This window comes from Elgaria multicarinata, chromosome 6 (assembly GCF_023053635.1).
Source record: "Elgaria multicarinata webbii isolate HBS135686 ecotype San Diego chromosome 6, rElgMul1.1.pri, whole genome shotgun sequence".
Taxonomy (NCBI): domain Eukaryota; kingdom Metazoa; phylum Chordata; class Lepidosauria; order Squamata; family Anguidae; genus Elgaria; species Elgaria multicarinata.
In genome coordinates this window covers 52510609-52523299 of record NC_086176.1, presented here as the reverse complement: position 1 = coordinate 52523299, position 12691 = coordinate 52510609, and the positions used below count along the sequence as shown (strand labels likewise).

The 12691-nt window shown below is 39.9% G+C and overlaps 1 protein-coding gene across 2 annotated transcripts in view; it reads right to left on the bottom strand.

The window, feature by feature from the left end:
- The window catches only part of AOPEP (aminopeptidase O (putative)), a 200479-nt gene that overhangs the window by 131205 nt on the left and 56583 nt on the right, over positions 1-12691 (bottom strand). For both annotated transcript variants that reach the window (XM_063129414.1, XM_063129413.1), the window contains exons 6-7: positions 5585-5774; positions 203-309 (exon numbers count right to left, since the gene is read on the bottom strand). In XM_063129414.1, coding sequence (XP_062985484.1) covers positions 203-309; positions 5585-5774 — 297 coding nt within the window. The remainder of the gene's footprint in view (positions 1-202; positions 310-5584; positions 5775-12691) is intronic.

The window sequence follows — 12691 nt, the reverse complement described above, 5'->3', positions numbered from 1 at the left end:
TGGACGGCTATCATTAGCTATTTTCTCTCATCATGACTTCCACACCCCTACACCACTTCAACCCATTTGGACCCATTTTGTCCGAATCTTCTTTTGTACATTTCTTTAGCAAACCATTTAATCAGATTGTTTGCAAATGTTTTTGAAGAGGGAAAACAGTCTGTGAGAAGAACACACAACGAACAAGCTGCCTGAACTCTACCTTAAAACCTGCAGGTCTTCTTCAGAGTTCTGCAGCTCATCTCTAAGACGATGCCAGCGCAGCAAGGCTTTCAGATCCTGTTGCTCTTTTGCTTCTTCAACCGACAGCTGTTTGGGAGAAAGATGCAGTTCATTGCCAGCTGTTTTCTCCCATTTCTCAATAACTTTCTAATGGAAAATCCTACCAGCTGTTGCCCTTTAAGCAAGACAGGCAAAGGATGGCAGCATCCTCCACTCTGGCATTCAGCATCCTGTTCCTACTACTACTACTACTACTACTACTACTACTACTACTACTATTATTATTATTATTATTATTATTATTATTATTATTATTCATTTATATAGCACCATCAATGTATATGGTGCTGTACAGAGTAAAACAATAAATAGCAAGACCCTGCCGCATAGGCTTACATTCTAATAAAATCATAATAAAGCAATAAGGAGGGGAAGAGAATGCACCAAACAGGCAGTAAAAAGTCAGAACAAAATCAAGTTTTAAAAGCTTTAGGAAAAAGAAAAGTTTTTATACTCTATATATTTATTTTATTTTATTTTATTTTATTACATTTCTATACCGCCCAATAGCCGGAGCTCTGCATTGCGCAGAACACAGGGATGACATGGGGTGTTTCCAAATGGGGCTTTTATTGCACCACTGCCCTGCCTCATTCACAGAATATTGCCAATGTCCAGACAATGTCATCTTCTGCTCATAGCCCTCTTTTCTTTTCTCACTGCTTCTTCCATCTGGTTTCTTACAGAAGAAAATCAGTTAAAGAGCACAAGATGGAATAGATGCACAATGCCTTCTGGTTGCTAGTGATAGAAACCCTCCATCTGGAAGCACCCATGGTCTGCGCACAAATGGAAAGCATTTCTAGGCATGCATTGGGGCAATATTTGCCTCCAGTGACAGTCCTTTGAAACTAATTATGTGTCACTCCTTGAACTTGGGGAATTCTGGAGCAGCCCCCTATGGAGCAGCCCCCTATGTCCCTTTTCAGCGGCATGTGGGGACTGCAGCTGGAAAGAGGGAGCAGCACCATCATGTAAGGGCAAAATAACACAGCAAAAATCAGTGGCCCGCTTCGCATGTAACGAGAAGCCACTGTGGGTAAATTTTCCTATGGGGTTTCTTGATATGGTGGCAGCCGCCATTTTGAATATTTAGGGTGCAGCGGGGGCATGGCATAGCTTCTCATTATGTGCAAACCCAGTGAGGGTGGGTTGTTGGCAAACCACACGCAACCCTAAAACAGTCCTGCGGTTCTGGGTGGCTTGTCAAACAGCCCAACAACCCACCCTCACTGGGTTTGCATGTAAAGAGAAACTACAGTGCCCCTCCATGCCCCCAAAATTCAAAATTGCTACCCCAATGAGAAGCCCTACGGGGAAATTAACCCACAGTAGCATCTTATGTGCTTTTTACCATATTTCTCCCTGCCTTCAAAGCCTTGTTGCACCAGCATGGAAAAGTGTTCTCAGTAGGGGTGTTAATTCAATCTGCATATGAGTAAAAACAACAGTCCTGGAGCACCGTTTATTTGTTTTTAAATGATGCACATGTGTCATAATAGGTATAAACTTGGAACAGGCATTCCTCCTATATGAACGAAAAGGGGAAATGCTCTCTTGTTTTTATATGCTCCTGGATTTAAAACAATGTATTTTTTAAAAATAAAAATAAAAATCTGCACCCCAATTACTTGGGGAGCACGTTTTAGTAGATTAAAACATTTTTTAAAACAACAACAATGATTGATTAAGAATTGCAAGCCTTGTGTTCAGGGTTTGTGCCTTCCTGCACTTTTGGAAAAAATATTCCCTGTGCTGTGACACGGTGGATGAAAGGTAACTGTGGCAGGCTGGCTATTGGGCTACTGGTGGGTGACTGCTGATTGGATCGCAGATGACTTTCCTATCTTCTTTGTTGAATCTTGCCTCTTTAAGCAAGAGGAAGAGGCTGTACTGAAGGAGAGCTGAGACAGACGCCAGAAAAAGGGTATCTTAAAAAAAAAAATTGAGGGGGCAGAGGAAAATTCAGATCGGGGTAATTAATTGAAATAAACTTGATTTCAGAAGATGTAGCTGAGGTTTGAATTTTTTGGGATAACCGAAGAGCAATATAATGATTTGCAAAGGATTTCAATGGTGGTTAATTTAACTGAAACTGAAGAGGAAATTGGAGTTGGATTAAATGATCTGGAAGGGTTGGATTTGGAAGTTGGTGGGATAAATTAATTGAAAGAGAACTGATGGGGGAAGTAATGTTTGGGGCTCACTTTCTTTTAACCTCAATGGTAAGCCTTATGTCACATGGATGTTGTGTTGTACAGCAGCACTAGTGGGGGGAAAGGAAGAGTTTGGTGTTTAGAGACCCAGGCCCTCACCTGAAAGTCTCATGTTCAGTTTCTGGCATTGGACATGTTATTTGTCTCCACCAAGCATTTTGTTTCCATCTAAATACATCTGGGAAGTTTACAAACAGGACATTGGGTCAATCATATTTCACTGCTGTTTGCTCCAGCACTTGATATTTAGAGGTTCTATTTAGCTTAAATGGCTGATAGGAAAAGTTTCTACGGGCAGAGCTGGAGTTGAGGAAATATGAGGAATCTTGAATTAGTGGAGCTGAGGAGAGGTGTGGAAGGAGCAGCTTAACAGGATGGGTGGAACTTGTAGGACCCCCACTTATTGGAAGAAGCTTACTCCTAACCACCACTGGAGGCAAACCAAAAGGAAACAGAAGCTGTTTAATCACAACAGTTGCAGATAATGCAGGTGCAGAAAAATACATGTGTGAAAGCAGCAAAATGCAGGCATCTTCTCTAAACTTCTAGAACCTACCAACCTTCTAGAACCTACAACTATAAAATATAAACAAGGTACAATGTAGCACAAAATGACAATAACGTCTTCCAAATTTTCGGAAGATCAAAAACTTACTACGTAGGAGTGCATGTCCTCATGCAAAAGGTCCTGGGTTCAATCTCCGGCAACTACAAGAACTAATCAGTGTAGGCTGGCACCTTCCCTATCATCCCCAGCCAGCAACCATACTGGTTATGTATGATGGGAGTTGTAGTCCTAATACACATCTTGAGGGCACCAGAGCGGGGAAGGCTCGGGACACAGTACTGAACTAGATGCACCAATGGCCAGACTCAGTATAAAGCAGTTTTCTCTGTTCCTATCCTGATTTTAAAGTATACTATGAAGTGGGGTGCTCGAAGTCCTGCAAAACAAGCTACAGGGAGAAGAAAAACTGCACTAGAGGTCTTAAATCCAGCTAGTTGCTGATTTTCCTATTTTCTTCAACTGAAAATAAATTAAATGAACATTCAAAAGAAATACCTGGCGTATCATGTCAGTATAATAATCTTTATTATACATCCCAGCCGTAAAAGCCAAAAGCCAGAAGATGTTGGAGTTTTGCCCTAAACCTTTCTGTCTTCTTCTTGAGAATATGTTTGTTTCGCAACCCACTAGAATATTTATAGTGATATTTATAAGAATGAATTATAGGACAATTTGTTAGTTTATACACGAACAACTAATTTTCCACTTGTGGTAAAGAAGGTTTTCATGCCTTTATTTATGCTTCACCTGCAGGGATGTGTGGGCATGGGTAAATTAGTGCATAACAACAAAATTACCAATGAATTAAGAGATAAAAGGAAGAACAAATACATCTGATAGTCTTGCAAATTATTTCAGGTACCATCCCATTACATTTCTATCTAATTGACTTCCCATACATCGAAGATCATCAAGTGTAACTTCATGACAAAAGGCATGATAAATTCATGGTGTTTAAGTCAGCCATTAGTTAGGACAGCTACAAACAGAACTTTCATCATCAGAGGCTTGGCCTGAATCACACGGTCACTGCAGCCCACCATAGCTTACTGAAGCCACAACAAGCCATGGCACCTTTGGGAACAAGGTTGCCTATTCAATCCCTGGCTGTAGCTTGTCGTGTCGTTCAAAACCAGGCAGCAGGAGTTAAACAACTTTCAAATAATCCATGGTTTGTTGTAGGGGCTTTTGAGGGTTGTTTAACCTTCAAACAACCCCTGCCGCCCGGGTTCAGAGAATACAACAAAGCATGGCAACTTCCCACCAGGGATTGAATATTCAAAATGGCTGCCCACACACAATGCTACCCACCCTGGGTGGGTTGCGGTGATCATGAGAACCAGTCTATTATATCTCCACTTACTCTAGTCTGAAGACGAACAGAGGATTACTACTATTTTGCCACACTAATGAGATTCCTTGGGGCCTCTGGCCAGGCAATGGCCACATTCTCATGTTATTTTAAACCATGAATTGTGGCTTAATAAACCAAAATGGTAATGAGAAACATGCTCACGCACACTGCCTGTTCATTCCCACTTTGCTGCTCCCTTCATGCAATCACATAAACAAACCAGGAAAGGGAGAACTTTGTGTCACATCTGAAATCACGATTATGGTTTATTGCACTCGAACAAACCTGGATTTGTCAGTCTACTTTGTTTGGGTGATTTATGATCCTGGCATGTTTGGACACAACAAACCACAATCCTGGGTTCACACATCACACAAACCTCTCTCCCCTTATTTGTTTGTTTACCTGCTAACACAAAGGGAGGGTTGAAGCAGGAATGAAAGGAGCTGCCTGCACCAGTACACTGCTCGTTCACATTCTCATGTATTGAGCCATATATGTATGGCTTAAAACAAGGGTGGGTAGACTTCAAGCTTGCAGGATCTACTTCATGTTTTTCTTTTACTACAACCTCAAGATCCATCCACTGCAACCAGATACAAAAGACACACTCTTAGAATTTAAAAATGCAGAGCCCATGGATTTGTTGTGTGTACCAGAACTGAATGGCACTCACAGTCCTTACACACACAAATCCATTCATGCTTCCTTCATTTCAGCAGAATAATTTAGGGAAAAGTGTGGAGTCATGTTGCTGTTGCTATTGTTAAATATCTGGGAGTCAGAAATCCTTTCTAACCTACTGCAGATCACTCACAAAATCCACCACTGGATTCAGATCTACCTTCTGCCCACCACTGGCTTAAAGTTACACGCAAACACGACCACTGCCAGAAATGCTTGTTTTATACTTTGAATGGTTTTAGTTTTTGTGAACCACCCAGGGAGCTTTGGTTATTGGGTGGTATAAAAATGCAATAAACAAATAAATAAATAAATAAAATAAACAGAGTGTTAAACTAGCTAAACGTTTGGTCTGATCCAGCATAAGAATTCCTATGTTCCTAAGTAGGGGTCTCTAGTGCATTTGCTTTTATTGCACAGTGCGTTAACAAAAAGTCACCCTTATTTTTTCCATTATGAAAGAGAGTATTCTGGTCGTACCTGTTGTGCTGCTGACCAAAAGGCATCTTCTAGGTGAGTGGCGAATCCTTCACTTAGCCATTCTTCAGTCCAGTCACGTGCACCAATAACTAAGCCAAACCAGGCATGAGCAATTTCATGGCACAGGCGTGTTCCACAGAGGTGGCTTCCTCCTGATAACGTGCTCTGTGACAGGAAGATGATGTGCGGGCTGCATAACATAAACGAAGGACAAAATACACTATGGACCTGTTACAGCATGCACTGCCTGGGTATAGCAATATGTAGACTTTATTAGCCTTGTCAGCCTGTTATTACTGTATGCATGCTATGTCATGACAGTTAGTTTATAACTCAGACATTTTTAGGAATTAGGTTGCACTTTATTGTTTTCTGGCAGGGATTCAAGCTAAATATTCTGCCAAGCATTTGTTTCATATTTAACCATCAAACGGCTATTACCTGTAATAAGTAACTTAAACCAAAGTTTTATACTTTTCAAATTACAAGGCTGATTTATTTCAATGGAAGCATTTATGCTTAAGCCAAGATAATAAAAGAAGGGTAGGTGTGAATATAGGGTATAGGTATTTCTGACTAAATGATCAAAGCAACCAAGAAAAACAAAAAGACAAGAGAAAAAGTGTCTATTCAAAAGGGAACATTATGAACGTTGAAAAAAGTAAGCTGTTAGGACAAAAAAGGAAGGGAGAAAGCCCTTACTGAAACCAAAATAGGCCGTGGTGTTAAGGAAATGTCTGTAGATTATAGAACACATTTGTAGATGAATGAGGTCTTAGATTTGTGTGGGACTTCATATGAAGGAGTAGGCCTGCATGCTATGTGTGTGTGTGAATATTGTTTTAACCAAGTTTCAGAAATGGGAGTGAGGGAAAACTGCCACTGCAGCAATACCACAAATGAGAAGGGAGTGGAAAAGCTGCAGGTTCAGCAAATAATAATAGTAACAACAACAACAACAACAACTATACAACTCTAAATGAACAAATTCTTCCTGATTTAAGCTATAGACTCCTCCCCAAGGTAAAATCTATGGACCACCCAAGGTCTTTTTTGCCTTTGACATGTTGTGAAGGAAAGACTTTGGATATCCAAAGATAAGCCATACGCCATAGAACATCTTAGGAGGTCTGTAGAAATAGCTAAGGATGCTATATCTCTGATAGTGATATTGAATTATTTGAGACCAAGGTACCTGAAGGACAATGTTCATCATATAAGCCTGTTTACCCTCTTAGATCACTGCCTGAGGCCTTACTTACCCACTTGCCTGTGAGAAGAATTAGGTTGGCAGGAACAACAGGAGCTCTTCAGCAGTGGCCCAAAGTTCTAGTCACTACAAGAATTTAAACATCCCCTAAAGACTCATTTACTTACCATTTCTTCAATTCTAAGACACACTTTTCCCCCCGTATAAACATCTCTAAAAATGGGGTGTGTCTTAGAATCGCGGGTGTGTCTTAGGGTTTTTTTTCTGTTGGTGGTACTGAAATTAGTGTGCGTCTTACAATCAATGGCGTCTTACAATCGAAGAAATACGGTACTATTGCCTTCTCTTAAATAAGGATTTATGTATATATGGGGTGATTTTAGCTATAATTCTTTTTATTGTTTTTATTAGGCTCCATGTTATCAGTTTTAGTGCTATTTTTGGCTCTTACTAGTTATTCATCTTTTTACCATGGTATTTTGTATTCATAAAATTTATTGTTACCTATAGATTATAAAGCTGTATGCCGGAAGCCACCTTGGGAGAGTTTTACCCTGAAAAGTGGCCTAGAAGATAAAACAATAAATATTTTATTTATTTCATGTATCTGTGGCAGCGGGCGCTTTTCTTATTGTAATTACACAAATGACCTTCCGCTACTGAAAAACAGCTGCTGCAGGTTCTTGTTATCTCTCCCTTGCTTGAGAAGGAAAGAAAGAGGAGAAATATTTAGAAAAGGGATATGCCCATGAGCCAAAGAGGTCACTCCCACAGGGACTGGGAGTAAAGAATCAATGCAAGCAACAAAACTGTCAGTACAAAATCAGGACTAGTACAATGTTATAGTTCTTTAATTCACAATTTGGAATGGGGATGCGTGAAATCATCTCAAAAAGTGAGCTTTTGACCTGGCTCATATCTTCTCAGGAAGCGGTCAACTGCTTAATCATATGCCCTACAGTTCTGACCTTTACATATGGGAAGTGCCTATTTCAGAGGATACCTATCTCTTACTGGGTAGTATCACATGGGGCGACAATATGGAAGTAGTCCTGCTCAGGCCATGACAACTGGAGAAATATGTGAACTAGCCTCTTCCTCACCTAGCTGGGTTTTTCAGAGCGGCTGCCATACTTTCCCTCACATTCATGTAACATAATACACAGGGCAAGAGTCGTATGGCTAAAAGGGGAATGGAATATCAACGGCTACACCTCATGTTATTCACCTCTAAGGAGGCAAATTTCTAAAGTGCAAATAGGGCCTTAAGACATTTCCAAGAGTATTAATCCATGTTCCAAACAACTTCTATTATCCAGCCCAACCCTTTCTTCCAAAACATATGAACACCCACACTTCCCTGAAACAAGTTTATCTGTCTGGATCTGCCTGCAATGTCATGTTTTTAAAACGGCGGTTTCCACTGAAACGCACGCACACACACACACACAGTAACCATGAACAAATTAAAATTCAGAAAAATAGGTCAGATGGAGTTAAATCAGCAAATATCACAAAAGATACCACAACACACACAATGAAGCACTAGCAACGGAAGAGATTCACCAAGAACAAAGAGCAAGAATAAACAGCACCTCTCCAACCCTCCACCTAAACCAATTCAAATTATTAAGAACAAAAAAGGCACGAGGGGGGTGGTAGAGAAGCACAGAAGCTACAGTACATAATGAGATACTCCCTTTCATTATAAAGTCCCCGTGGAGAAGAATAACTCTGCAATTTAGGGGTATTGCCTTGGTCATTTTTAGTAAATGACTCCTAACTGTGGTATATGCAGTGCTACAAAGAAATAGCCCAGAAATGTACCAAGTAAATAACATTCCAGACATACTGCTGGCAGGCTTTTGGCCATTTGGCTGAAACAAAACAAAAGTAACTTCAGGCCTTATAAACAGACACGCAGAAGGGTTTGCATTTTAAGCATCCATTGTATTTATATGAAGAAATAAGGCAGAGATTATGTTTTCAAGTACTTTTTTTATTCATGCACTTAAACAACAGAAAGGTCACATCCTGAAAAAATTTGCCTCTTATGAAAAGACAAAACAAACAAGGATGCACGCATGTGCATAAACATATGTGAACTGCCCTGAAATCAGGTCGCAGGAACAGATTTTCATTTTAAAGCTCTTCCTTTGGGGTTGGGAAAGGATTATGTGGGCTTTATTTCCACTTGAGCCTCAAAGGTTCCTCTTTATTTCTCTCACCAAAGTCAAGTAGGATGCCTCTCCAGCTCAATATCCTCAGCAACTTATAGGAGAAATTTCTGAATGAGGTGTCACCACAGGGCAGCAGAAGGTAATTGTTTATTTCAACACAAACTGTCTGAAGAACTTGACGTATTAGCTCTGTATTACTTCCACTGGCACTTGATCTTGGCAATGATCTGAATGGACTGGAACAATTTCATACTCAGGACATAACCTGGAAAACTGCATGACAAACTCTGTAGCCTCACTAGTGCTTTCAACTTTGAGGGATTTGTGTGAGCAGTTATATCTCACAGCTGTCCATTTTGTTGCTGTTTTGTAATATACATAATATTTTATTCACTTTTGATATCACTTTTTTTTTACTTCAAAAAAATAGTAAGTACTAACTGCTAAGGCAGCTTGACCCTCCTAACTGTACCTTTCAGCTGTCTGTTAAATCACATTTTTAAAGAATTGTAACTTGCCCCCTTGAAACTTAATAAGAGTGCAGTGTGTGTTTGCACTATTGCACCCAGAAGTATGTGGGGGGTGCTGCATTCTATATTTGTATGCATGTATACTTTTCTCATGATGTCCTCTGTTGCCCACAGTGATGTGGGCAACATAGGATGTGTTGCAGGTATTTGTATGGGGATTGCTATGGTGACCAAGAACAGTGGGCAGGGAAACCATACTGGTGATGTGAATGTTTATCTGAAGTGTTCAACACATGTACTGTTCGCCCACTCTCCACACAAATGGCAGGCTTTGAAAATCAAATTTGCTATTCATGTGGTATCCAGGAAATCCAACACATGTGGGTGACCAAGCCGGGGTGGGGGGGAATCACCTTGTGATAGAAGAAAAGCTATAATGAGTTTCTATTGAATTCTACAGACTCATACATGGCAAAGCTAGTAGCAAAAGCTCCTGTGCACCTTCTGTTGTGCTGAGGTTGTGACTTGTGCATTATAGTGAAAGACTGATGTAAAACTTGTTTAGTAACACCTACCAACTCCAGACTTCTTTGGCCACACCAACAGTATTACTACATTTGGACAAACTACTAGCTATGTAATTTTATGACAGTGCATGCATTCACAAATAATGTTAAACCATAATGATAATCTGTGTTATATGCACAAGCCCCTGCAAGCCCAACTTCTTCCCTTTACCCTTCCCCTCCTGTGCAGCCTGGACTAGGACTCCTGTTGAGTTGAGTTTTACTTTTCTTGATTCCTCGTTTGTCATTACATACAAACCAGGAATCGTGGTTTAGAATAAACTCTAGTTAAACAAAGCAGTAAAACAATCCAAGGCTTGTTGCTGGCTTGTTCAGCAATTAACCACAGTTGGTTCTAAACCATGATTTCTGGTTCGTAACAATAAGCCATGAATCAGGAAAAGTGAAATGAAATTTGGTAGGCGTCCTCCTCCCAGCTGTAGGAGAGGAGGATAGGGGAGAGCAGGGGGAGAATGCACAAGCCTGAGGCTTTGCTTGGATTAGCATTATGTGTAAACCAGACCAGTATCTTCAATAAATTCAAATAGCATAAAGGGATTCTTTCAAGCTGTTCGCCAATACAACAAAGCCCAGCATACTATGTTTTTGCTCTCTATTACTCATTCATATGGTAGAAGATATTTTATGTTTCCATGGGAGAATACCATTGAAGCTTCTTGTATTTTGCTGTGGTTGGGAAAAATCATCAGGCAACTATGACTTGATGAATGTGTTTTCTTGATTATTATTTTTTTGAGTTGGCCTCTCCCAAAATTCTTTTATGCATCAAACCGAAACTTCCTTTTAACACTGAGGTTATGAATATAATGAATATAATTAACTTGCTTTTCTGGTTGAAGTCAAAACAAAGTAAGATTAAGATTTGACCAACTCTACCTACATTATAGAGAGCCTCAGGGTGCTATGCTTTCAATTTATAGCACAACTTGAACCCAAGTTGCAGGCAACTTCAAAAGCAGGCCAGAACAGGTTCATGGGTGGAGTAAAATGGACTGAAAACCACACCCAGGTAACAAAAATAAAAAACTAAAAAATTAGCGATCCCTCCCAGAAAGTTGGCATGGCTCCCAATACCCCCTCTATAAGAAACCAAATTAATAGCTTGTTTTCTACATGTGTACTCCTGGGTACACTTTCCAACTGAAGAGACATTAGAGTGAACACATCTCATTTGTTTTTCACATCATTTGCTTGAAAAAGTAGTCTTATGAAGCCTCACCTAAGAGACTGTTACATGGAAATCTGGTGGTTGGTTCTCAGGATGTTTTTTTTAGTTAACAGACACAAAAGCCGAGGGTTCTCTGAGCACACACACACTCATTTCAATCCATGAGAACAAACCAATTCAGAAAAGAGTCAGGAAGTCACCACCACCACTCCATTGATTTAAATTCAAACAAATATGATTTTCCATCAGAATCAAAACATTTCTTACTCTCTGAAGACATAAAACTGGAGCCTCTTAGATTTCTTTATCAAACTCTTCAGGAGCAACTGAAATTAAGACCAAGGTTTAACCAGCATTAAAGTTGTCTCTGTTAGCAAGTCTATACAGTTCTGCTTCAAAACTAATTATCAGGTACCAATTTAGTTATGGGAGCTGGGGTGTGTGTGTGGAATTTTGGATTATTCCCATGTACCATCAACAAAAACATCAAAGATACATGCGCTCAACTTAGTGTGAATGCATACTCTTTAAACTTTTAGTTAACAAAAGGCATGGGGAAGGGTCAAGTGATGTATATATGTGTAGCAGAAAGTTAATCTGGCTGGAAAAGGAAGCAGAGAATTGACTTTGCTCTCCGCAGGAAATTTTATGGCACGATGTGTTGAAATTTAATGGGAATCAGGAATCTGTTGGAGTGTTAATGCTGTGAACTCTCATCTTATACTCAGCCCGTATATATGTGTAAATAAATCTTATATCACAGAAATGCTACAAGTTGCCGGTGATGTCCTTCTAAGGAAACTGAATCCCAGATAAGCACCTCAGTACTTGGAAGTGGGGTGCATGCACATAACAACACTCTGCATTAATTAATACAGCAAATCTCTCTCTGTTTCCCCAACCATTAATGTGGTTTGGAATCTCCACTGAACACTGAAACAACGGGGGAGAAACCACCCTTTATCCACCCTGATTATGACAACAGCATAGAATACAATTAACTGCAGAGGACACAAGTGAAATGTTATTCTCAGCCCAGCTAGTTTCCTTTAATGTAACACACTACATTTAGATAGCAACATCACTTTTTCCCCACACAAAAGAAGGTTAATTCAGGATACTACATAAAAAGTAAATTCACAACACTCTGAATTTAGGCATATGATTCACTTCAAAGTTAAAGGAAGTCATGTGGGTAAAGCCCACAGATGTCTTTGAAATGTTAGCTCTAAGCCTTTTAAATTCAGACTTCTATTCCAGTCAGCCAAAGACTACAGACAAACCTATTTTTGTTTCTAAAGCAGTATCTATGGACTCTGCACATTACCGTTCACTCCCTTTGGAACTCAGAAATTTTCCTCTTATTGCTTGTCAGTCTGAGAACCAGCTTATCGCTTATGTGTTTCAGCACATCTGATCTTCTCAGTCTGCCCTGGTTTTCCACTACTCCAAAAGACTGACGAAGACCAGTCTACTGATGGTTGACTTCCCA